This window comes from Ambystoma mexicanum, chromosome 6p, assembly GCF_040938575.1.
Source record: "Ambystoma mexicanum isolate Mex_15411 chromosome 6p, UKY_AmexF1_1, whole genome shotgun sequence".
NCBI lineage: Eukaryota > Metazoa > Chordata > Amphibia > Caudata > Ambystomatidae > Ambystoma > Ambystoma mexicanum.
This window is the reverse complement of record NC_090935.1, coordinates 1489137997-1489165739: the sequence shown is the minus strand read 5'-3', so window position 1 is coordinate 1489165739 and position 27743 is coordinate 1489137997. Positions and strand designations below refer to the sequence as shown.

Genomic DNA, 27743 nt, shown 5'->3' with positions numbered 1-27743 from the left:
TATGCTAATACAGCACATACGGCGGGAATCAACGGCAGATGCTCTACTTGGGATGTTCCGTAAGTTGGCAATATGGCGGTCAAAATGATGTCATGGAATGTTCGGGGGCTGACAAATTTCACGAAGTCTCGTAGGATTGCGGCCTATGCTCAAAGGCATGGGGTCAAAGTCCTCCTATTACAGGAGACACACGCTCTGAAACACTTATCGTCCAATATAGCACATACCTGGGGTCTCAATAGATACTATACTCAATACTCCACTCAAGCTAGGGGAGTCCTAACCCTTATCCATAAGTCCTTAAACTTCACACTCCGCACGTCCCACATTGACACTGAAGGCAGATATGTCATTCTACACTGTACCTTAGCTCATGAGGAATGCTTGCTGGTCAACTTATACGTACCCAATACTGACTCCCCTGAGTTTTTTGACAATGTGGCCTCCATTCTAATGAGATATCTAGATATCCCCATCATATGGGGGGGGGGACATGAATCTGGTAATCGATAATGTCCTAGACAGAACAACAACCACTCGCAGAATCACAACGCGGGCGGCCGGGCGACTCCGCATACATACGGACTCTCTAAATTTACACGATATATGGAGGACTCTCCACCCCCACGAAAGGGACTATACTTTCTATTCCACGGTACATGATAGTTCCTCACGTATTGCTCTGTTCCTGCTCTCTGGTGGTTTAGTGGGCAGAGTCTCGGATATCAGGATCCTTGCACGCACGCTATCTGATCATTCCCCTGTGCTACTACAGATCTAGCTTGGTAACACAAGGCCAACACGTCCCGCTTGGCGCTTTAAGTCTGCCGCCTTGGCTGACATTGTATTCAAAGCTGAGGTATTAGCGGACATTGCCACATTCTTTGAAAAAAACAGTGCATCTGACACATCAGAGGGGGTCAGGTGGGAGGCGTTCAAGGTCTACATCAGGGGGATGTGCATCTCTAAGGAAGCGGGTGTCCTGAAAGCTATAAGGCAAGATCTGAATAACTCTGAAACCAAGCTCAAAGCCCTAGAACAGGAATATCTCGCTACTCCATCCCCGGGGATCCTAGCAGGGATCAGAGCTGAGCTGGAACAGTTCGAGTCACATGCCATGAGGAGAGGTGCAATACCATGCTCGTCCTGTCGCCGCCCGTAGATATGGAGAGGGGGACAGACCGGGTAGAACCCTGGCTAGGCTGGTGCGAGCGGAGAGTGGCAAGACTTGGATTGATTGCATTATGGACGAGCAGGGACTGAGGCACTGGTCGGACCAATCCATCCTTGACATATTTGCTAGCTTTTATGCCAATTTATATGGTCCCCAGCCTGGAGACTCAGACTGGGACTTGGAGGACCTACTGGAGAGCATCCCTATGACTCTTATTTCTCAGGACACCAGAGAACGTCTTGAAGCCCCGTTCACTCTGGAGGAGATAGTCCAGGTGATATCTTCCCAAAACAAGGCTCCTGGCCCGGATGGGCTCCCCTCTGAGTTTTACCAGGAGCATGTGGCCACTCTGGCACCAGCGCTACATGGGGTCTGGACCGAGGCGCTTCGATTACACATCCTCCCCCCCTCCTTACGAGAAGCCTTAATAACAGTCCTCCCCAAACCTGGAAAACCCCCGGAGGAGTGCGGGTCTTATAGACCCCTATCCCTCATTAATACTGACATGAAAATCTTTGCCAAGGTAATCGCAAACAGGTTTCTCCCCTTCATGACCCACATGGTTCATCCGGACCAGAGTGGGTTCATTCCCGGTCGGTCCACGGCACTCAACATCCGTCGCCTATTTAATGTGATGGTCAGGATTGATCCGAGCGCGGATGCTGTAGCGGTAACTATAGATGCCCAAAAGGCCTTTGATATGGTCTCATGGCAATACCTGTGGGCTGTACTGGAGAAAATGGGTGTAGACCCAAAAATAGTCTCTTACATAAAGCTCTTATACACGGATCCATTAGCTAGGGTCCTTGTAAACTCTGTTCCCTCCTCCCTCTTCAAGCTACACCGTGGGATGCGCCAGGGCTGCCCATTCTCCCCCCTCCTCTTTGCGCTCGCCATCGAACCCATGGCGGACCATGTTAGAGGGCGTCACATCAATAAAGGCATTCGATTAATTGACACACCGGAAATCATCTCACTTTACGCGGATGACGTGCTCCTATATATCAGAAACCCCTTCACAAATCTGGACCCGATCATCCGCGACATTACTAAAATAGGCACGTACTCCGGTTTTACAATAAACTACTCCAAATCTGAAATGTTCCCTCTTGCCGTAGCAACTCAACAACCAACCTGTGAGTATCCCCTGCGCTGGTCGCCGGAGGGAGTCAAGTATCTCGTGGTTCAGGTGTCACTAACCGAACCGTACCTCCTAAAGGACAATTATGAGGCTGCGGCTCAGCTCATTATTTCCAAGTTCTCCAAGTGGCGCAATTTACCGCTATCCCTGGCGGGCAGACTCTCCCTGATAAAGATGATAGTGGTTCCCAAGCTCCTCTACGTATTCACTAATGTACCAGTCTGGCCCGGGAAGCAATTCTTGAAAAGGCTCCACTCGGAGTGCGGCCAATTTCTCTGGCACTCGGGGTCGGTCCGCAAGAAGTGGCAACACATGACAGTACCATATGATAAAGGGGGGTTCGCGGCCCCAGACCTACGGCTGTACTGGAACACGGCGCAGGCCCAACACGCCTCTCATTGGTACGCATTTCAGAATCCGCCTCCGCATGTAAAACTCGAGAAAATGGTGTGGGGTGGGACCAATATCATGACCCTATTGTTACACCGCACGCTCCGAACAGATGCCCAGGCAGACCCGGTGACCACCACGATCAGGGCTTGGAATGCAATTCTGTATTCTGAACAGGAGCGACACCCGTACTATAAGTGGCTTCCCATGTGGCAATTTCCCGGACTCTCCCCCACACACGACCAGCACCTCTCACGACACTGGAAAAATCTCGGCCACCGAGCCCTGACTGACCTCTTCCCAGATGGTAGATTTATCACCCCTCAAACATGGCGACAAGAACACACTAACTCCCTGCTTGAGATGCTACAGTATTACAGGCTCCGAGCTTCGGTTCGGGCTATGTGGCCCTCATACCCAGACGAGCCCTCAGAATCACCCGAACTTCGATACATAGCAAACTCCGCAGGCTCCAAGGGTGTGTTATCCAATTTGTATAAAATGCAGCTGGGAAAAACAGTGATCGAGTCCCTCAAACCACGTGAGTCGTGGGCTAGGGAGCTTGGAATGGAAATAACCGATGGACTGTGGGGTAAAATATGCGCACATACGCGCATGGTCTCCCTTAGCGCCAGATTCCGCTGCATACAATTCAAGTTCCTCAACAGGCTCTACTACACACCGTATAGAGTAGCGAAATTCACAGGTGCCCTGTCTCATACATGCCCTAAATGCAAATCTTCCGAGGCAGGTCATATGCACATGTTCTGGGCCTGCCCTGCAATCAACACATTCTGGGAGGCTGTGGCGGAGGCGCTCTCCGAAATAATAGATTCCCCGGTGGATATGGACCCACTTGCCCTGTTGTTTGGTATCTGGGAGGGGGAAAATGCAAAGAAAATGTCTACATTTTTGAAAGTGAGCGCCATTGTTGCTAAAAGATGTATATTGCAAAGCTGGAAGCGCCGCAGCCCCCCCACCTTCATGATGTGGCTCAAAGCCCTTACCTGGATATAAATGTGCGAAGAGGAATACATTGGATCCTTGCCACCCACATCACGCCCCAAAAACGTGTGGTCAGAATTCTGCAGCTACCTGAACAATAGAGACGGAGTGGAGTGGAGGTCTACCCCTCCCGTAACACGGCCCACTACGCCATGAAACTGTAATTCTTCTTCCTGTCTGAGCCACTCCAAGACACTAATCGCTCTTTTCCGATGAAGGTGGGCCCAGCCGTGTTGTGCTGCTGTTTGTGTTGCGATTTTGATTGATTACTGCCATGTAACCTGTAATGTGCCTGTCTTAACTTTCTGCCAATAAACAAAGTTAAAAAAAAAAAAAAAAGAATTGAGCTGTAGGTTTAATAGGAAGGAAGTTGAGCAGGTTATATGAGAAACTCAGTGGTTGACCAGAGGGAACATCGTGCTTAGACATCAAAGAATCCCCATGAGCTAAGGGAAGGGCTTGAATGGCCAGTTCAGAAAGAGGGGCCTGAGCCAGCATGATTGTTGGCTCATCCAATGTGGGCTGTTCATCCTCTATGGTATTAGTGGAGTAGTTTAATCATTTGTCCTCTTCAGATTCGGGACATTTATCACTATCGTAGGCAGCCTCATCCAAATATTGGGGTTGAGCCATTAAAGGAAGCAGCTACAAAGGCGTTATTGCACCCAAAGATACAACAATCGGGGGAGGTCAATGGGTGCCACATGGCGTTGGCAGGTTCCTAATAAAGGCCCGGGCCTGATAAGAATTTCTGTTTCTGGGCCTATGCTGACTTTTTGTTTTTTTCCCCTGAAGGCTCTCTTTTGGTGTCATTTGGTTTAGCTTTCTCTTCTTCCTCTTCTGTCCAATAAAAAAGGATGTCAGTTAACTATAGAATTTGCAGACAATTGAATTGTAGGCAGCAACGTTTCATTGATAGGCACAGTCTGGCTTGTTTCCTCAATCACTGCCGTCAGAGCTGTCGACTTTCATGTTCAGGGCCTAACACTGATTCTGACGGCATTGTAAGTAGAGCTAAAGGCATAGTCGTTTTTGTAGCTTTTGATTCCTGCACCACAGCAGATAACTGTGTGATGTCCTTTACATATTGTTAGGCAGAATCCAGTGCAGTTCCCTTAGGGAGCACTACACCAGATTAGGACTACAGGTGAGAGCAATACATCCCCTTTGGTATCAGTCTGTACCACAAAGATTTAGTTGGTAGCTGTGGCTGAGCAGTCAGACTTATCTCAAGAGGGAGATGATCAGTATTCAGGGTTTACACAATAGGTCATACTGTATTATGGAGCCAGGAAACACTGACCAAAGCTTTGTATTAAAAAGAGAATATATATTTATTTTATACACTTCTAAGTCAACACGTAATCACAATTGGTAAAGTAAGTAGAAATTCAGTCAAGGAAAAGTATATACAGCTCCCTATTCAATTGTAGATAAGTTTGCGGTAGAGTGAAAAATGAGCCACAAGTTAAACCGAAATATCTTCGGACACCCCCTAGCAACACTTCCCTGAAGTTTTGTAGACAAGTAATGCACAGTAACACTTTAGTTGAAAGATAAGTGAATGAAAACTGAGCAAAATGGCACTCCACAAGTTAAAATAGTTGGAAGGAAGAGGGGTTTCGAAGATTTAGGTGCATCCACACATTTCTCATTGAAAACCAATCTAGTGAGAGCAGATCTAATAAATCAGCCATAGTCAATAGGCCTGAGCCAGAGTCAGTGGTACAGGAGCAAGAGCTTAGGAGCAAAAAATGTTCTTGTAGCTGCAGTCAAGTCTTTAGTAGAAAAATATCGAAGAGGTAGATGCAAGGCGAAAGACAATGTTAAGAGAGAGGGCGGCCAACCCCACAAGTAGATAAAGGATTTAAAAACCTTTAGGGCTACCATGGAGAAAGGGCGGCCTGGTGGAACAATGTACCTTAAACGTAAAGAAGTGGCTCCTGCGGTGGTGGTTGTTCCTGGTAGTTCATGCAGGTCGAGGGGTCCAGCAGAGGAAGAGAGGCTCTCGTCGTGGAGGAAGGTTCGAGTCGCTGCACCACCCAGGGATGAAACCAGCCGCGGTGCTGCCAAATGAAGTTTAAAAGGTACGCTCCTTTTAATCGCGGTCCGGGTCAATAGCTGCCTGGCTATCCGGTCTCCAAGTGCGGGGCGCTGTCGATTCAACCAAGGCAGGTCCGAGGAAGCGATAGGTGAACTGGTTGACCCCACCAGCTCAAGGGAAGGAGGCTCTTTCGCTGAAGATCTCCTCTCGCCATGTGGAAGAAAAGTGGTGAGACAATCCGGCAGGGCTTCACCGGTGCTGTAGATGCTGAAGATGTCTGTGGCTTCTCTCCCCTTCGGTTCCGTAGTTCCAGTGGCGACGTCTTGCTCTTCCAGTCCTCAGGACCCTGCTTTTATGCAGAAAGAGACCCATTCATACAGCCTAGCTGTCACTCACACAGTGGAGTGGTCTTCTTGGCGGGGGACCCTCCAGCCTATCAGGTTAGAGTGCGACCTGAGTTGCTGCTGCAACTCTGTCCAGGGGTTCTACTCCCCCTCCCAAACAACAGACCCACCCCAGACTCAGAGGCGCCGAAAGGAGGGCTTCTTGGCAGAAGCCCACCAAAAGAGCAAACAAAGGATCCCCGACCTGGGTTAGGAGTTTAAAGTAAGACACGAGAAAGAATTTATATCAAAGTTCTGGCAAATAAAACCTACCGGAGCAAAGTTAATAATAAAATAAACCAGTGGTATGTTAGAGGCTGTTAGTAAAAGTGTTAGCCTCGAACAATGGGAAAATCCCATAGGAAAATTTTTGCGGTCAAATATAAAAGGTAGTAACCACTGCCACTAGCCAGAAACTTTGCAGAGGGGGACTTTAAGGTACCCTCTCGAAAATGAACATAGGGGAAAAACTATTAACCCCTTCCAGTACCTCCATATTAAGATGGGTTGTACTGGTTAAGTTCATAAAACATGACTAGTAAAGTCAATGGGGACTTTACATGCCCTGGGAGACAGTAGTCAGTCCCAGGGTATGGAGTCTATGTTTGGGGGTCGCTACGACACCCCTGTGTCACTGCACGGAGGGTGCTGTGTAACACATGTGTATAAAGATGGTTCCTATGGGTGAGAGAAAAGATCCCATAGGCATTAAACACAAAAATAGCCTAGAACACACATAGCAAAAATGCCTAAGAGTGGGAAAAAGAGTCTCACTCTTAGCAGGTAAAAAGAATCAAACCCTTCAAATCCAGCAAAGCTGCTGGGGGACTCTATAGGTAAGGGAAGTTAGCCATAAAGTGAGAATTCTCCCTAACACATATCAACACAGAAGGCAGTTCCAGAGTAATAACAGACAGACCCTTTTACTTGTTTTGCATCAGTGGCTTCAGATGTAGAAGATCCTGTACAGAGTTCAACAAACATTTCTTATTCGGCCGCTCTAAATCAAGTGCATCTTGAAGCTTCCTGCGGATCACATTAGCACATTCCGACTCTTGATCCACTCTCGATTGCAAAGCCGTGATAAAGGATTCACAGGCCGATTCATGGAATGAATGTGCGCTGAAAAAATCGGCACACGCGTGCGAAAACGTGTGGTTCGTGGTGCTACTGGAAAAATCGCAGTGCAAGTGCGAATATCGCAGGGAAACCAGCGCACATCTATTCATGGAAGTCTGTGCGCAAGTAAAATGTGGGATGTGCATTGAAAAAGTGCGCGGCGCACGCCGGTGCACAGGTCATCTAACTGCGTGCGCTAAGGCCACAGCGAAAGCACACATAGCGCGGCGCACATAACAAAAGTAGGCGGAACACGGGGCGTGACACGCGGAATGGAGAACAACTCGTGAAAATGTGGGCGTCACGGGGGGAAGTACAGGAGGCAAGTGCGCAGAACGCCCACACGCTCGCCTAAAACACATATTCATGGAATCGAATAGGGCAAACCAGCGCACGGGCAAAGACGCGCACAGGCCCATACACGTCCGCCACACGAAAGCAGGCGGTAGCGTCCCTGCACATGAAAAAAATGTGCGCCAAAATGTGCGCTAACAAAAAGCACGTATACACAGCACTGATGAATGTCCCATACTGTGGCCCTCTAGGACAAATGACGTACAAAGGGGTACGCGACAAACACGGACACCCGCTGTGTGAATAATAGCGTATGCGTGTATTCTGTGGGTGCGCGGGAAGTTTTACACGCGATCGGGCCTGGGGGAGCGGGGTATGTGTATTTCAGGGGCTCGCGGGAAGTTTAACACGCGATCGGGCGTGGGGGAGCGGGGTACGTGTATTTCATGGGCTCGCGGGAAGTTTAACACGCGATCAGGCCTGGGGGAGTGGGGTACGTGTTTTTCAGGGGTGCGTGAGAAGTTTCACACGCGATTGGCTTGGGTACGTGTATTTCAGGGGTGCGCGAGAAGTTTCACACGCGATTGGCCTGGATACGTGTATTTCAGGGGTGCGCGAGAAGTTTCACACGCGATTGTCCTGGGTACGTGTATTTCAAGGGTGCGCGAGAAGTTTCACACGCGATTGTCCTTGGTACGTGTATTTCAGGGGTGCGCAAGAAGTTTTACACGCGATTGGCCTGGGTATGTGTATTTCAGGGGTGCGCTAGAAGTTTTACACGCGATTGGCCTGGGTATGTGTATTTCAGGGGTGCGTGAGAAGTTTCCCACGCGATTGGCCTGGGTACGTGTATTTCAGGGGTGCGCGAGAAGTTTCACACGCGATTGGCCTGGGTACGTGTATTTCAGGGGTGCGCGGGTGGTTTTACATGCGATCGGGCCTGGGGGAGCAGGGTACCACTCACCGACTGCCTTGCGTGTAGAAGAACGTGTAGCCAAGACCCACCCGCTGTGAAGTAATAGCGTGTGAACCCCAACGCCTGGAAAACACACGCACCCCACCCCACGAAAAGCACGTACAGAGCAATGGAAATCCACGTGGGATCTTCAAGCCCTGCCAGGGCAACGCAGAACGCCCACACGCTCGCCTAAAACACATATTCATGGAATCGAATAGGGCAAACCAGCGCACGGGCAAAGACGCGCACAGGCCCATACACGTCCGCCACACGAAAGCAGGCGGTAGCGTCCCTGCACATGAAAAAAATGTGCGCCAAAATGTGCGCTAACAAAAAGCACGTATACACAGCACTGATGAATGTCCCATACTGTGGCCCTCTAGGACAAATGACGTACAAAGGGGTACGCGACAAACACGGACACCCGCTGTGTGAATAATAGCGTATGCGTGTATTCTGTGGGTGCGCGGGAAGTTTTACACGCGATCGGGCCTGGGGGAGCGGGGTATGTGTATTTCAGGGGCTCGCGGGAAGTTTAACACGCGATCGGGCGTGGGGGAGCGGGGTACGTGTATTTCATGGGCTCGCGGGAAGTTTAACACGCGATCAGGCCTGGGGGAGTGGGGTACGTGTTTTTCAGGGGTGCGTGAGAAGTTTCACACGCGATTGGCTTGGGTACGTGTATTTCAGGGGAGCGCGAGAAGTTTCACACGCGATTGGCCTGGATACGTGTATTTCAGGGGTGCGCGAGAAGTTTCACACGCGATTGTCCTGGGTACGTGTATTTCAAGGGTGCGCGAGAAGTTTCACACGCGATTGTCCTTGGTACGTGTATTTCAGGGGTGCGCAAGAAGTTTTACACGCGATTGGCCTGGGTATGTGTATTTCAGGGGTGCGCGAGAAGTTTCACACGCGATTGGCCTGGGTACGTGTATTTCAGGGGTGCCCGTTAAGTTTTACACACGATCGGGACTGGGGGAGCGGGTACGTGTATTCCAGGGGCTCGCGGGTGGTTTTACATGCGATCGGGCCTGGGGGAGCAGGGTACCACTCACCGACTGCCTTGCGTGTAGAAGAACGTGTAGCCAAGACCCACCCGCTGTGAAGTAATAGCGTGTGAACCCCAACGCCTGGAAAACACACGCACCGCACCCCACGAAAAGCACGTACAGAGCAATGGAAATCCACGTGGGATCTTCAAGCCCTGCCAGGGCAACGCCCGTGCGCGATACGTCACAGACGCGCTTACGCGCTAAGGGCCTTTGGTCCAATGAAATCGCGTATGCGTGCTGACGCGCTGACGCGCTAAGGGCCTTTCCTCGAATCACACGCTGACGTGTAGAATTTTCACGTGCCAAATCACTCCGTATCAAGCTGGCCACGCGTATGCACACGGAAGACCACGCTCCTGCCCACAAGGCCGAATTACTGCCCCCCAGACCCCCAAGCATGCTCCCACCTGCCATCTGCTGCTGCCTGACTGCCTGCTGCCCACGTGCCCTGCTATTTGCTGCCTGCACATCAGCCAGGGGTGCAGTTGCTGTGACCACCCCTGCTGGAACTGAAGACTCCCGACTGGGATTCCATCGCTCCACAGCCCAGCCCCAGGACCCAGTTGCCCACCCACTCCTGCCTCTGGGGTTGCCATGTCGGGCGCAACACCATCTGGCAGCACTGGCAACCCCCAGCCAGAGAGGCAGAGGGCCACCAGCTTCAGTGTCACCGAAGTTGGTGTCCTGGTGGAGCAAGTTCTGGGGCAGTATGATGCCCTCTTCAGAAGTATGCGCGCCGACAAGGAAGGACGGACCAGGATCTGGACTGACATCGTGACTGCCATCAACGTGGAGGGGGTGGCAGTCCGCGACTACGAACATGTCAAGAAGCGCTGGGATGACTTCAGGGCCAGGACCCTCAACAAGGCCCGGCGCCTCGTGAAGCCAGCGGATGGTAAGGGGCACTGGGGCCACCTGTCGGAACATCAGATGAGGGTCCTGGAACACGTATCCCCAGCGCTCGACGGCCAGGCCCTTGAGAGGCAGACCCGTCTGGAGTCGAGCGGTAAGTGTACATGCATGCTGATTGTAAGCTGTGCGTGTGGTGGTGTGCCTGTAGTGTGCAGGTTGCACATGTGTTATTGGAGGTCCATGTATGGATGTGTATGTACAGGGCCGTGGGGCTAACACATGCAAGTCCTCTCTTGTGTGAGACACATGGATGGTGCATGTGTGTGTAAGCTTGCATGGCAAATGCAGATGTCTGAGCACACATGTTTGAATGACTGTGTATGTAAGTTGTCATGGTTGTGGTGTGACACATGGATGTCGGTTCCAGCTGCATGTATCTGCACCGTGTACATGTGCATGTGTGTGTATCTGACAAGGGTGCAACAGTGATGCAACATGGATGCTTGGGACACTGATATGTAGAAGACTGATTGCCTGATGTGACATGGGTGCAAATCTCATCACTGCGACAGTTGGTGGAGGTGTACACATGCATGTAGGTGTGGTGGCTTGAGTGCATGTCTAGTGCACTTCCTATGTTTCATGTGATGTATGGCTCACCTTTGGCTGCTCATGCTGTTGTATGTGTATGGATGTTGCTGCCTGTTTCCATATGGCTGTGGAATTGCTCATGTGTGTGAGTTGACATGCCATGTGTGTTGGGGATTGTGATGCCATGTCTGAAGTCTGACACTGCCACTCATGTGCAACTGTCATGTGTGTATCAGTCCATTGTACAGTGTCCTGATGCCTGTCTCCTATCTCTCCCTGTCTGCAGCGTCAACTGATGAAGAGGGCGGAGAGGGTGCTGTGGAGCACAGCGGCGGGGATCACACCACCAGCCGGAGACGCAAGGCCTGTCTCCCCTCCCAGGTTGTCATCTTGTCGGGGAGTGAGGAGTCTGGTGCCGCGTCCCAGGCCGCAGCTGCCGGGGGAAGGTCCAAGAGGCGGAGGTCGGAGTTGGACTCCTCGGCAGCAGAAGTGGCAGCTGAGACCCCATAGGGTCCGACGACGGAAGATGGCACGGAGTCATCCAGGTTGGTGGGGGCTTTGGGGGAGGAGGAGGCCGTGCAAGGGACAGAGACGGGGTCTGGAGGTGGGGATTCCACTGGTGCTGGTGGTGCAGCGCAGGGACAGGAGGCAGCACAGACCGCCGCGGAGGTGCCTGTGTGTAATCCTGTCCCTGATCCTGTGACTGCATCATCTCGCACCAGCAGGGATGCCTACGTCCAGACCCGTTTTCAGGGTGGGGATAGCCGCACAACAACTGGCCTTCCTCTCCCTGCAGACATGGCTATCCGGGACCGGGTTGAGCCTGTCCTGAGTGTGGTGGCGACGCGTCAACGGGCCATGCGAGGTGACCTGCGGTCTTTTCATGAGGAGACTTCAGGTCATCTCGTATGGCTCGTTGACCGTGTCAGCCTACTAGGACAGGTCACCCATGCCAGAATCCTCCGTTTACTTGAACTTGCTACGACCCCCTCCTCACCTGAACCCCCTATGCGCCAGTCGTCCTCCGTGCCATCTTCCCACCCATGTATCAGCTGGGTGCCCTGTGTAGCTGCCTCTGACCGTGCGGCCAGGCTGGTGGAGGACACATCCCTGCCACAGTCGGGAGTCGGACGTCCAGCAGGGGTGGCCACCTCGACAACTGCACCCCAGCGGGAGGAGGATGTGCAGGCTGCAGGAGGCAGGGCACAGGCACAGCAGCAGCAGCAACAAGGTGGGAGCCATGATGGCTCGGGGCCTTCGACATCGGAGGGGCAGGCATCGGCCGGAGGGCAGGAGGACCCAGGACGGAAAGTGTCTTCCGTGTGGCAGCGGTTGGGCCACGCCATAGATGCGGAGCGGCAGCGAGCAGAAGAGGCATGGCTCACGATGGTCAGGGCGGAGAACTCCATGCGGAGGGCCCTGAGGCGGGCCGAGTGCCTCGAGGCGATTCGCAGGGACTTGGGGGTCCGGATGTCATCGTCCCTGCGAACACTCAGGGACATGGAAGAGGACTGCCTCCGGGACATAGAGCAGGAGTTCGATGATGCCCTGGCCTGGGACATCCAGAAGTGAGCCGTCAGACTAGCCCGCTGCCCTTGTAAATAGTTCTTTAGTGTTAAGTTTCCTTTCGTTTTTTTCTTTATTTTGGTTGCGCTTGGACAATGCACCACGTTTCTGTATATATTTTTTTAGTAGGTAGGATTTTTGTTAGATTTCATTTCTTCAGTTGGGATCATGGACCCTGGATTGTTCATCTGTATATAGTTCACCATTGGATTCTTCTCTTTATATTTTTTTTTTCTCACCATGGAGCAATGGTTTTCACTATCATTTTTTGCCTTGAATTTGATTTGTTGGACTGTGACTTTGGACACCATTTCTTTTGGATTTCTTTGGATTTTGATTTCTTGTTTTTCATTCTTTCACGGACATGCTGCTTTTTTTTTTATTCCCATTGTTGTTTGATTTTAATTCCATTCATGTTGTGATTAATACATTTTTTTCTTCATACTTCGATGTGTGGTATTATCTCATTGGTTTCATGCATGTCATGATATGGGTTTTGACATTCACTTGCACCCATTGTGTATGTGTGTGTGACAGACATGTGTTCATTTACATACTTGCCATTGGGGTTTTATCATGTAATTGCCTTTTCTATGTGGGTGGATGCAATACTTGGTTGGGTCTTTGTGCTGGGTATGCTGGCCATAAGGGCCATGATTGAGGATCGTCATGACCTGGGGGCAGGGGGACATGAGTGGGACATGAGTGGGGGCCTGCTGGCAGGTGCACCGCACTGCTGGGGGGTGGGGGTGCAAGGGGACATGAGTGGGACATGAGTGGGGGCCTGCTGGCAGGTGCCCCGGACTGCTGGGGGGTGGGGGTGCTGGGAGACATGAGTTGTTGAGCATATTGAAACGTGACATGTGGCTTGGCTGGGGGGCATGCACATGGTGGATGGGCTGCCTGCGGGACATGACCAGGGGTGCAGGGTAGTCCCCTGTGGTGTGGGCTGACTGCAGGGTCCGTGGAGGGGGTAGAGGGGACACCTGGGAGGACCCACACTGCCAATTCACGTGTAGGACTTCCCGCGCACATCTGAAATACACGTACCCAGCCCAATCGCGTGTAGAACTTCCCGCGCACCCCTGAAATACACGTACCCAGGCCAATCGCATGTGTAAACACCCGCGCACCCCTGAAATACATGTACCCAGCCCAATCGCGTGTAGAACTTCCCGAGCACCCCTGAAATACACATACCCAGACCAATCGCATGTAAACCTTCCCGCGCACCCCTGAAATAAACGTACACCGCTCCCCCAGGCCCAATCGCGTGTAAAACTTCTTGCGCACCCCTGAAATACACGTACCCAGGCCAGTCGCGTGTGAGAAAACACCCACGCACCTCTGAAATACACGTACCCAGCCCAATCGCGTGTAGAACTTCCCGCGCACCCCTGAAATACACGTACCCAGGCCAATCGCGTGTGTAAACACCCGCGCACCCCTGAAATACACATACCCAGCCCAATCGTGTGTAGAACTTCCCGCGCACCCCTGAAATACACATGCCCAGACCAATCGCGTGTAAACCTTCCCGCGCACCCCTGAAATACACGTACCCAGCACAATCGCGTGTAAAACTTCACGCGCACCCCTGGAATACACGTACACCGCTCCCCCAGGCCCAATCGCGTGTAAAACTTCTCGCGCACCCTTGAAATACACGTACCCAGGCCAATCCCGTGTGAAAACACCCACGCACCCCTGAAATACACGTACCCAGCCCAATCGCGTGTAGAACTTCCCGCGCACCCCTGAAATACACGTACCCAGGCCAATTGCGTGTTACCGCGAAACCCGTAATACACGTTCCCCGCTTGGCGTTTGCTCTTTGGCAGTCCGGTAAACTGGTCCAGGGTTGGCGCAGCCCTTTGCGCTGGTTTGGGGATTTTGATGGCTTTTCCTTGCGCGAGGGCGTTCTTGGGAGCGAAACTGGCGCTGCTGCAGGGTCGCTGCGCCACGCTGCGCCACGGCTGGTTTTGGATGCGAAAATCCATGAATACGCTGTGCGCGGAAATCGATTTTAGCACACGCGGCTGGCGCAGACATTCGCACGGGCACGCTGTGCGCCAGCCGCGTGCGACACTTTTGTGCGAAATTCCATGAATTACCATGTCAATATAAATAATTGGTCTTTGGCGTTCTCATGTATTGCCTCGTATAGCTTCAAAAACTGTGCCAGCGAGATGATTAGAGCTGACATCATGTTGCAGTGTACATTGAATGAGGTAGACTTAGATCCCTGTTTTGTATGAGCCGAAGGTTTCGGAGGATTGAGGAAGCCACTAGAGAAAGCCCCAGGTCTTTTGAAATGGTAAACAGACCTTGGGGCTCAGACGAGAATTAGATCAGGTACAGTTGGTCTTTCTGCAAAATCCCTGAAGCTGTATTCGTCATGTTGCCAGATTCATCATAATATATTTTCAGTGCCTTTTTAGTCAGACATTGGTCATTAAGGTCTTCCTGGTGTGCCGACCCATTTTAATTTGTGTCAGCTATCGAATCGCTGACCCGTGGAGGGTAGCCCACATTGACCTCTTTGCAGGCTTCCCGGGAATCTTCCAAGGGGGGAGAACAGCAGTTGGATTGCACAAAGATAGGGTTGTCTGCCAGTTGGTTGCCAATCGCTAAATCGGCCGGCCTCACCGCTGCTTCAGAGTAAGCAGCCGTACAACTCGGTAGCATATCGGAGCTGGTGATTGGGTCTAAAGATACAGGTCTAGAACCCCCCTTCTTCATCAATGACTAGCCATCATTCCGACAACCGTCTCCGTCACACTTTGGAGATTGTCCAACACAAGCAGGATCAGGGTAAGTCTAGAGTCAATTAGGGAAACAAAATCTTGTTATTAGCCAGATAAGGCAGCCTCATCTCTGTACAAGCTCTGCATCAGTAAGATCACACAGCCAGCTTTCCCCAGAGGTCACAGGAGCCATGCTGATCGAGCAAGAAGGCAAATTAATGACTGGAGATACAGATAATTCGGGGCCGGTCAGCTGTAAAGGTGCTTTCTTTTTTTAAATACATCTGCCAAGCCCACACATTCTACTCCCTAATTTCGAATCATGGAGCCACGTTACAATAGATCTTGGGGTTGACTCATTTGCATACTTCTGCAAGTTCTTTGGCTAGACTAGGGAGGAAGGCAGGGATTTAGCAGACTTGGGTGTTACATTAGTTAAAGAGCTCACCTGTGATTGGAGCTGTTCTCGAGTCCTCGGCATGTGAAAGAAACGAAGGGAGCCATTCACCGGATCCATGTAGTGAGAGCACAACGTCACTGTTCTGTTCCTCATAGCCTCAAAGGCAACACAGACAACAATCCTCGCACTCCACACCGCTCTGCGAATGACAGGAGATTTTGTAGTCATGTCTCTCTATGGCACACAGTGAAAATAGTATAAAGACTATCAGCGTTCGTCACTGAAGGCAGCAGCAGCAGGGGAAGGAGCAACACAGACAACACTCCTCGCACTCTGCGTTGCTCTGCGAATGAAAGGAGGTTTTGTAGTCTTGTCTCTGAATGGCACAAAGTCAATATTTCTATTTCCTTGCTTGCTCACTCAATGAAATGAAGTAGTTTGAAAGCTTGCCCAGTCCAGCCTCTAAGATACATGCTGGAAACATCAACGAACTTAGTACAGCACAGGCAGCACCTGGGAAGTTAGGGGAGAAAGATTGATCACAAAAAGTTGTACAAACAGATAAGAAATCAGATTTGACGGCAAGCAGTGATCTTCTTACAATGGGTTGAGTTGGAGGGACATTCTGACTAGGTTGTGGAGAGGAGTAAATGGAACAGTCAACGGGGACAATACATATATAGACATACATAGATTAAGGACAATGAACTTTGGCCATTTTTAAGTGCAGGTAGGCAGTACGGCCAGCTGTTCTTGGGATGTGACCACGATGGGTGAAGTGCTAGAGTGGAGACAGAGGAAGTGAGGGACATAGGCAGGTCAGAGGCAAGCAAAAAAGGTTATCTAGCCGGCAGATGAGAAGGTAGGTTAAGAGGGTAACTCTGAGGCAAGGAGGTAGGGTTTTAATTTAGTTCAGATCACATCTGTGTGGACTGTTTCTCTGATGTCCAGGGGAAGAGAATTCCATGCAAGTTGAGCAAGAAAAGAGAATGAGCGGAAGCAAGAGAAAGCACGGGGAGTGGGAGGATCATCAATGGTAGACAAGGAGGCAGGCGGATGGAGAATATGAGAAGGCTTGTAGAGCTGGATAGAGGAGCATAGATACAGTGGTACCTTACCGTGGATAGATTTGTGAACCAGGAGAAGAAATTAAAATCTGGCCTTGTTTTGCATCGTCAGCCATCCATCTTGGTGACGTTACGAAGAAGTATGTGTCAAGTTCAAAGAGAGTCCTGTTAATGAAGTTAATGTTCTTGTCTAGATGATAGAAAGCATAGTTGGGGAGACCAATGAGGATGTTGGCACAGAAGTCGAGTTTAGAGAATACAAGAGTGTTTACCTGATGCTTGGCAGTGTTGAAAGGATGGAGGTGCCTGATTTTCCTAATATTTAAGAGTTTGAGGTGAGCTGCTATTCCAGTTTTGGAGATGAAGTCAGAGAAGGTGTGAGAAGGGTCATAGATGACGCAGAGCTTTCTAGCTGAAGAAGAGTAGGGGAGAATGTCACATGGGAACTGGATAGGCAGAGGAACAGATGAGAGAGCTTTTGACAGGGAAGAAGAGAACCTCTGCTTTTATCAAGTTTAACATCAGAGAGTGCGCTGCCTTCCAATATTTAATGGCAGAGAGACAGTTTGAAATTTTAATAGAGAGGTCAGAGGAGAGTATAGGAAAAGAGAAGAAGAATTGGGTGTTGCCCACGAATAGTTGGTACGAGAACCCAAAGGAAGAGATTAGTGCCCCAAAGGGGGAGGTGTAGAGTGTAAAGAGGAGTAGACACAAGACAAAGCCTACAGAAGAATAAGTTGAGAAGTGTTGTTGCTCCAGGAGACAGAGAATCACTGAGTTGTAATCTAGGATTCAATCCAGGGAAGGGCTCGATCAGGAATCCCAGGAACAAAGAGAGTATTAAGGAGGTCAGAGTGATCGACAGTATCAAAGGCAGCAGACAGGTCAAAGAGAAGTAGGATAGAGGATACGTTGGAGTTGGAGTACTTAGCAGAGGCAATGAACTTGGACACATTCATGAGAGCAGTTTCCGTGGAGTGACATGAGCGGAAATCTGCTTGTAAGGGGTCTCGAAGGTTGTGGATGTCTAAGGAATTGGAAAGACAGTTGGACACAAAACTTTCACGCACTTTAGAGTAGTGCAGAAGGAGAAAGACAGGGTGAAAGTTAACTGGTATGTACAGGTCAACCTTTTGCTTTTTTAGGAGAGGATGACCGTGGCTGTTTTGAAAACAGAGGGAAAGCAAGCAGAGTAGAAGGACAAGTTGAACAGTTCAGCTAGGTGAGAGGCCACTAAAGGGACAATAGGCTTTGGAAAATCCTTCATTTATCCTTGGCAAGGGGATCCGACCATGGTTACAAGGATACATGGTTACAAAGTTTATGTTTGAATAGAAGTGCTATTTTGTTACGTTTGAATGGTCATATGATACCTGTACGATTTTGTTGTATGTATAAGTGTGAGGGACAAATCTCCTTCATTAGAGTGTTTTCCTTTAGTCTTAGTTTAATAGGTGGGGAAATCCTTGTTAGGTTAGGGAAAGCGAGGCATTTATCACACCCTTATTATTTAATAACGTGGCTACTTGTGGAAAACCTCTATCTGATTGTCTACCTCACATTTCTGAACCCTCACATAAGGCTCTTGATATGTGTAAAATGCAGTGTTTATGAGCAGTAATTCCAAAAGCTACAGAATTTGACTATTTAAGTATGCCCTTTTCCAGCAACCTGGCGGTGGCTGATGTGTCTAAACAAAAAACACAAATGAGTCAAGGTTTGGGCGGGGTAGCCCGCTTTATGGGAATATGTAGTGGTAAACCCTTACAGATGATCCTTAAGGTTTACAATACCCACACTTTGCCTACAACCACCTATGGAGCTAGTTTTTGGGGTCACAGCAAGATCACAGGGCTAAAGGTAATTGAACATACATTTCTCAAGAATTTGTTGGATTTGCCAAACTCGGCTGCACATTTTGCAGCTCATGAGGAATTGGGCATATGCTTTTTGGAAGACATAGGGGTCTTGGTCCCAGTGTTACACTGCTGCATAATCTAGTCAAACGCTGATGCCTCCCTTAAATATTTTCTGATTAAGAACGTTCTGAAAAGTGATGCAGCTAGTCGTATTCCTTGGTTTAAATATCGTAAAGGGAGTTTAGCTGGCTTTAATACACTTGCACTTTCCCCCCCACCCCCCGAAGCACTTTCATCTAAAGTCCAAATCAATTTTTACCGGGAAAGTCTTAAATCTAGAAACCTGGGAGATAGAGAAACACATTAATTCAGGTTACATTTTAATAAAAGGCATGCCAGGTCTGCTACAATATTAACTTTTATTCAGCCACTACCCTTCGGAGCATTGGCTGATTACGAGGGCTCAGTTAGACTTTTTGAGACTTAGGAATAATACGTCTAAGTGGCAGAGCTATTTAACTGTCGCTAGTTGTTAAGCATGTGGGGTAGAGAGGGAGGATTTATCACATGTTATCCGTTTCTGTCTGGCTTAAAGTGTGATTCTAAGTCCAACCATTTTGCCCGTTTTAAGGCAATATTCCTTCCCTCAATGCCGGCCTGCCGTCTATTTCCCGCTAAAAGCAGACTCCATTTACATTGCAGGAGCTCTTCTCTCTTTTCCTAAGAGAGCGATGATAATTAGAGGGACCGTTGGAGAATAAATTATGGTACACATTTGAGGATATAGTTAGTCGATGTTTACTAGCAATAGGCTCTAAAAGTTTCCACCGCACATTTTATGGTTGTATTGGTGTTTTCATGTTTTTTGATAAAAATGTGTATTTTAGACTGAGTTAACTGATATTTTTCGGGGATGTTGGGTTTTGCATTTGTGTGTGTTGTATTTTTTATTGTTTCTTTTGTGGCTTACAACTGAATAAAGATAGAAAAGGAAATTAAGTTAGTTTAATAATGAGAAAGGAAATCGACAAACTCTGCAATTGAAAAAGGGTTATATTTTCTAAGATTTTAATAACAAGGTTGTTTTCATAAGTTAAGCATTTCAATTGCTACCTTGATTAAATTTGAGACGGTTTAACATGAGCATGCAATAGGGGTCGAGCACAATTAAACAGTTTCTCTATAAGAAAGTAAAAGCATTTTCCCATGTTTTAACTTTCTCTTTGGTAAATTAAATATGATGTTTCAGTGAAGAAACTGGTCCCCCTAGAGAGAAAGCGTTTTGTTGAACGACATCTTGCCTGTAAATTCATTACTGTTTCCCTGTCTGCTTTTGAAGTCAGGCTGTTCAGAATGCAGTGAATACCAAATGGCGGTAGGTATTGACTGCTCTCTGAACACTCTGATTGGCACAGAGGAGGTCAATAACGATCTCTGTGTGCTAATATGCAGTATGTTCAGCTGAGTCTTTGGGTGCTATGATCCTCCATTAAGGAGCACACCTTGAGGCGGCTTTCAAAAGCCTTGAGGTAAGGGATTACCGGCACCGGTAAGGGTGCCGATGCCGGTAATCCCTTACCTCCGTATTCCGAGTTCCCTTTGCGGGTCCTTCCTTACCTCCTGCTTTTAGCAGGAGTTAAGTACAGGACACGCAAAGGTACCTCGGAGGTAATTACGGTACCGTAATTTACGGTGCCGTAATTACCTCCTTCCCCATTCCCATTGAGCCCTATGGGGCAGAAATGGGAATGGGGAAGGGCAAAAGGTGAATGGGGAATTACCGGTCCCATATATCTTTAGTCTCCTTTTAGCATTCTTGTTTCCGAATGCATACTAAACTTTTATTATAATTTCTTTTTTACAGGCTGACAAACGGAGGAGAGCTAACTTACGGACCAAAGTATTAAAACTTCAAGATGAAAGTAGAGCAAAGTAAGTATTTAATAAATCCTCAATTATGCATTTTTTCAGTCCAACACAGCGTTTGTTGCCCAAAACCGATAAGTGATATTTTGATGTCATGCATTTTTTCTGATAATTTGTGTTCTTTCTGTCACTTTATTTTCTGTGTGAGAAGATATTTTTTTCTAAAACGTTTAACAATCCAAGAAGTTATCCCATAAAAATGGTTCTTCAAAATCCGTAATGGTTAGTACAGTATACAAAAAGACAATTGCTCCCAAGAAATGTAGTGTGGGGCACTTCAGATTGCTGAAACAGTGACATGCAAAGACATTTGCCTGAGCAGGGGCTCAGAATAATTTAGTCTCCCTGCATCCAAGGACGACACAGCCCTCTCCATGCTCCACTCTGCTATATCTGATACTCTTGATATCCTTGCCCCCGTCATGAGAATCCGCCTGAAGCCCAAAGCCAAATGTAACTCCTGGTATGACTCGGATCTCGTCACCCTAAAACGCAAGTGCAGGGTGGCAGAGAGGAAATGGCGTGCTTCTTGTTCATCCTCTGACAAACTGGCCTGCCGCCTGCTCCAAAGGCAATACCGTCTCTCCGTTCTCACCAAGAAGAGAGCCCTTATCCAAGCCCGCATCTCTGCGGCATCTAACAACTCGGCCGAACTCTTTAAAATCTGCAAGGAGCTTGCCAACCCTGCAGCAGTCTCTACCTCTCCTGTCCCCTCCCAGGCCCTCTGCACTGCACTGGCCTCTCACTTCATCTCTAAAACTCAGGACATCCTGTCCTCACTCTCCTCCTATCACCTCCCTCCCTCTCTCCCCTGCTCTTCCTCTGGCTCTTCTGCAGCCACCCCCCCTCCCTCTCTGCTGACGAGGTTTCCAGACAAGTCCGATCTAAACAGGTTCACCCCTGTTCCTCCAAAACTATCAAGGACCACATCGACTCCCTGGCACCTGCCCTGGCTGACTTTTGCAACCACTCCTTCGCCTCTGGAGTCTTCCCATCCCCCCTTAACCACTCCCTTGTGCACCCTCTTCTTAAGGAACCCTCTTCCGACCCCTCCTGCCCGGCTAACTATCGCCCAATCTCCATCACTCCCTTCCTGGGCAAGCTCCTGGAGAAACTGGCCATCTCCCAGCTTAACCTCCATGGTGAATCTGTTGGTAGTCTTCATGACCATCAATCTGGCTTCAGAGCTGCCAGAAGCACGGAAACTCCTCTCCTGAACATCCGTGAGAACCTGCTCTTGAACCTCAACTCCAACACTCCGTGTGTTCTCATTCTGCTCGATCTCTCTTCTGCCTTTGACACGGTCAACCATGCCACCCTGCTCAACCGTCTCCGTGATAACCTGGGTATCACTGGTCAGGCTCTGGCATGGCTGACCTCTTTCCTTTCCAATCGACCCTCCCAGGTCCAACTGGGGTCCTTCCTCTCTGATATCTTTTTTCCACCTGTGGTGTCCCCCAGGGATCTAATCTCTCTCCCTGGCTGTTCAACCAGTATCTGGCACTCCTTGCCCAATGCATCGCCGCTCTCTGCCCCAACTGTCAGTGCTATGCGGACGATACCCAGCTCATTTTCAGGCTACCCTCGGCCTCCTCCTCTCCTTCCCTCATCTCTGACTGTCTGTCTGCTATCCAGTAATGGTGTGTCGCCAATGACCTCTCCATTAATGCCAGTAAGACTGAGATTCTATTCATCGGCACACCCACTTCCTCCTTCCCTGCAGCTCTCTGGCCAGCCTCTCTTGGCCCTCTTCCGGCTCCTACCTGCAAGGCAAAAAACCTCGGGGTCATCTTCGACTCCACACTCTCCTTCTCTCCTCATATATCTGACGTCTCTAAGAAGTCACACTACCAGCTGCACCTCCTCAGAGGTATTCTTCCCTTCCTCTCCTTCCCCCAGAAGCTCACTGTCTCCCGAGCACTGGTTCTCTCAAAGCTGGACTACTGTAACAGCCTCTATCTTAATCTGCCTGCATCCACTCTCCGCCCTCTGCAACTCATCCAGAACAGGACACCGAGACTTGTCCTTGGCCTCAAGCCCAGGGACCGTATCTCTCCAGGACTGAAATCTCTACACTGGTTCCCAGTGGCTGCGAGGATTAAGTTCAAAACCCTCTGCATTGTCCACAAGGCCTGCTGGGGCCTGGGGCCTGAATACCTTCAACTCTCTCTTCCTAAATATCTTCCTTCCCAAGCCCTTCGCTCATCCGTCTCCAACTCCCTCAGGGTCAGCCGCTACTCGAAGCAATGAGCTGGGGGTAGATCTCTCTCCGCGGCAGGGGCATCCCTCTGGAACAGCCTTCCTGCCTCCCTGAAACTTGAGGAGAACCATCTCCGGTTCAGGAAGCACCTCAAAACCTTCCTCTTTGCTTCTGCTTTCTCTCTCCCTCTCCCCAGCTAAATTCTTCACTGAAACTGCACTGAATCTGCAACTGGGCCACTCTCACCGACCTCGGTACTGGGCCCAGCCCCTCTCCACTTGCACTGCCTCCCTGGCAACCCCTGCACTGTGGGACTGTCTCTGTATCCCAACAGCCCCCCCTCCCAGCACTTGTCTGCACTTACCTTGCACTTGCCTTGCACTTGCCACCAGCTGGCCCTATTTTATTTATTTTATTCTACTTACCTTGTACTGCACTTCCCCCCTCCCCTTCCCCTTTTTCCCTTCCCCTTACCCCTGCACTTGCGCGATCTAAATGACACCTGGCCTAGTAGGATCGTTGTCTGTCTTCCCCTTGTTCCCCCCTCCCTGCCTCGTCGCGCCTTGAAACACTTGTGTATAGGCGCGTTACAAATGCCATATCACATCATGTCATATCATACCCTTGACTTTGCCGGTATATTCACAATATTTGATTTTTTGGTGATGTGGGCTCCAGCCCTTTTAGGATTCCACCAAGTTTACTGAAGCCGGTACCTTGGCACAGGTGATATTGATGTCATCCTAGCATATATTCAGGCTGTACAAGGATGGCTGCATAGTTTCTAGAGTTGGTAATGTAGACCCCCAAGGAAACAATCTATAGCTGCCAGGCTTCCCTTTCAAGAACACAGGTGTTTGTATTTGGAAATTAATCTGAATTGTTTGCTAAGCAATTTTTTACACAGAGCTGTTTAAATATGTGTATACATTTTAGTGTTGACTCCCAGGTCCTGGTAGTATAGCTCAGTGGCAACACGCTCGTCATGGAAGCAAGACAATGCAAAGCAACACAGCTTCAAATGGGTCTGCGCTTAGAAACCTCTTTGGTATTAAGCTTGTTATAAATACCCAATTATAATTAGGTGCCCCCTATGTGAACAAAGGCCTACTAACTTATGTTGATCGCTCTCAATGAAAATTAGAAAGCAGTACCATTGTAAACTTTGCCCCAGTGTCTCTAAGGTCAACTATATTAAAATTCAATGAGATATGGGGTCTTGACCTGGAGATAATTGTGGGTTGTTGCAGAAATGTAGTTTTCCTTTTGGTATTGTGTCACAACTCATCTCCCCTCACATCGCTTAGGCTTGTGGGGTAGATTGTCCTGGCACTCACAATGCCATGAAGAGAAGGGTGCACCCCATAAACGAGTCATGGTGCACTGCACAGCCATGGGGTGAACAGCAGATCCTACCATAACTTCCAAGAGGGGTATCTGCAAGGATTCCTCGTTGTGAAGCTTGCACATCCAGGCCATTTTAGGACGTGCAAACACCAAAAGCTATTTCAAGATGTAAGTGCAGCCCTCTTTGCATTAGATCGCTCCAGGTATCCCATAGAAGGTTTATCTTTCTCCTGGCAGTATGATCCTCTTTCAGTCTTGTGACATTGTCATGAAAGTCCATGTAGGTCTTCTGACTCCCTTCTGAGCTCTGCTTCCTTTATCTTCTCTGTCCTATGTATGGTTGTGGAAGGTGGAGACTGACTCACAGGTTGTAAGATTGTTGCTAAAATCATTTATCCATGGGAAAGTAAAGTAAAAAACCCTACCTGACCCTATTACTAAGAGGGGTTTCCCTGGCTCATCCTAACACTAAGGATATGTCAGAATGTGTGGGACCAAAAGTCCACCATCCTGTGTCAAAATCTATTTCCTTCCCTTACACTTCTTACTAAACTAAAAGGTAAGTGAGTCTTAATGCAGAAGAGTGTCTTCCTTCGTCTATAGTGTGGACCAACATGCCAGTAGTCTGAAGAGACTATTTCCTGAGGGAATGACTCCCTTCCCCAGGTTGCAGTCCCATTCAAAGGCAGCACACAAAGTTTCAGGTTGAAGATTACTCAGTTCACAAATAAAGCAAAATTCCAATGTATAACCTTGTTGCCAAGAGAATGACTCCCTTCCCATGGTCTTTCTCAGGTGTTTCACAATGTTCACAAATACCAGGGGAATTGTCTTCCATCCTCAGGCCGTTCTCAGGCTTCTCACAATGCCAAAAGAATGACTCCCTTCCCGTGGCTTTTCTCACAATGTTCTCAAACACCAGGGATAATGACTCCCTTCCCCTAGCCTATCTCAGAATGTTCAACTCATGGGGGGATCTGTTCCTTTCCTAGGTCTTTCTCAGCCTTTGACTCACAGCCTACCCGGTTTGTTACCCTGCCTGGTACTGTGCCTATGAAGATGACTTAGTTTACTCTTCATAAAAGGATGCAGGTCCCAGACCCATGAAATTATCTTCACTTGATGCCACACACATGGTTCACTATCTTGCCAGGTACTGTGACTATGATGAATACTTTGGAGGCAGTTTGTTTTTAGGTGTTAGTCCCAGACCCGTTCTTTGTGACTTTTCTGCTCCTCAGGGTTCCCACCAACCACCCCGGCTACACAGACCTCTCCAGGGTTCTTACTGGCCACTTCCTGTTGTCTGTGGGCTTCTACTTTTAGCTCGGGCTTCTCACAGTCTCTCCAGGGGCTACATTTGCCTTGTAGCTTCCCCCTGCTCTTGGGCTGTGCATTTCCACCTCTCTGCGCACACTAACTCTCTAGGTCAGCTGGCTGCCCTGGTCTTTGCCGCCTTCTTTGGTCCGACCACAGCAAATCTCTTGGTGACACCTCTGCCGGCAGCCCAGTGTCTTTGTGCCTTAGCCTCTGCACTCCTGCCGTCTCTCTTCCATCAGCTTGTTTCGAGTTTCCTGGTTCTTCCATGAATGGTCTTACAACCTGTGAAAACCTTCTTCCCTTTTTATTATCGGGTTGGACTTACTTGTTCCCAGTTGTGTGGGCCGAACATGTTGGTTCCACGGGGCACTCTGCATTGTGCCACGCCTCTTCCTTCTCTCAGTATTGATGTTCTCATCCTCAACTATGTTACTTGTGTTCTTCTTTCACCCAGGTTCGTGTATGATTCACATATGAAGTCGCTATTCTTCCTCGTTCCAGTACTTTTTAGGGAGGTCAGATCATCTACCCTACAGAGGTACATGAAAGTGTGCAGGATTATGGGACCCTGTATAGGGTAGGAGGATGAGAGGGGGTGGGGGTATGTTTTGGGCAAAACACGTTCCATGCGGACAGTCATCCCTAGTCCCATAGGGGGGCCCTTCCCATGAGTTCCACCTGCTTAGTACCACCCCACGAGGGAATATCGGGCAGCGGCCTCACCTCTCTCCCCTCATGGGAATGGGCTTCCTCTCGGGGGGAATGGATGACATCCAAGGATTTGGGACATCATGAACCTCCAGCCTGTCTCCCCTGTTGTGTTCCTATGCCCAAGCAGTTCCTTTTGTCCCACCTTGCTTACAATATTAAACTGATGCTTGCCTTCTTCTTGGGCTACTGTTATGTACCTCCTGATTCCTTAAATTTGACCAGGTACTCCGAGGTTTTTTGCCCATACGTTTTTTTCTTCTCAAGAGTTGGCACCTTTTCTTGAGACCAATCACTCTGCAGCTGTTAAACAACCTGTTATCAGACTGACATTTCTCTTGACTCTGCACACCAGGAAACCATCTCATGTGAAACCCGTAACTGACCAATTACTTGTGTATAGCCTTCCCCCATTCGCTATTATATTTCAACTGATGTACCACCACACACATCATACTCTGTCTGTTCCTTGCCTATCTATGCTTCTCATTCCGCATTCCTCTCTTTTTTTTTATCTTTGCTGGTATCACTATGCATCCATGTGCTTCCCTGATACTGCCTATATTTTCTTTTTCTGCAGCATACCTGCAATAGTCTTCTCCCCTGTTTTAAGCCTTTAATGTTTTGGTGCTGGCCGATGTCCACTAGCCCACTAGCTACCTTTTACTTTTGGCTTGTTGATGGTACATGCTACAAATGGCCAACTCTTATAGATACTTAATAGAGGAAAGAGGGCGTTGGCTAAACTAAGTTCTGCATTCACAGAATTGATTTGTATGTATCCTTTAATAAGGTGAAGAAGTGTATGCATGTGTGCTTACTAATTATGGCAGTATTAGGTTAAGAACTCCCCCTCCACACTGCCCCCTTCATACTCCAGTGGTAGGAGGGGCATGACGTTTTTTTTTTACCAATTAATGTGTACATGAAAACTGAAGAGTAGCTGCATATCTAGGACATCATGTGAATACTCTTACCTCCAAACTGATGTCTTCTGCCCATTGTGCCCCAACTGAAGTTTACTCTTACCCCTTGTCTCAAACTAGTATGTCCTTCAGTCAGACCACCATCTGTTGCCACCAGCTTGTTTTAAACCTGAGCTCCTGTCTCCTCCGCCAGTTTGAGGTCTCTTCCCATGCCACCCATGCCCCATGGCTATCTGCCTTTGAACGTAACTGGGGTAGGTGTCAAAAAGGAAGGGGGAACATAGGGACAATTTGCTCGAGCCTTCTTGATCTGCTCATCTTCTGTCACTCCAGCCCTGCTGCTGAGGGCCGAAGAGTGAGCCAAGCAGATGTGCCTAGGGGAGAACAGGGACAATGCGCTGTGGTTATGGACGCCTAGTCTTCTCCAGTGCGGATTCATTGCAGAGAAGTGCAGCATCCCACTCTTTCTTTCTATTTGATTTCATTGCAATGTCCACATGTGGTTTATTAAAACTATGTAGATTATTAAAAATAGTACTAAAAGAGGAAAACAGCACTTTATAAAGGATGTGTAGGAGAGATCGAAAATAATGAAATACATATTACACGGTCCACGGTAGTGGCTGCGTAGTTATGGTTAAGTTGCTAATCTCATAGAAAGAGCACTTTTTGGG

General features: G+C 48.9%; 1 protein-coding gene across 1 annotated transcript in view; it reads left to right on the top strand.

Moving 5' to 3' along the window:
* The window catches only part of LOC138511076 (trichohyalin-like), a 3831204-nt gene that overhangs the window by 2859893 nt on the left and 943568 nt on the right, over positions 1–27743 (top strand). Inside the window, exon 23 of the mRNA XM_069626576.1 lies at positions 20507–20574. Coding sequence (XP_069482677.1) covers positions 20507–20574 — 68 coding nt within the window. The remainder of the gene's footprint in view (positions 1–20506; positions 20575–27743) is intronic.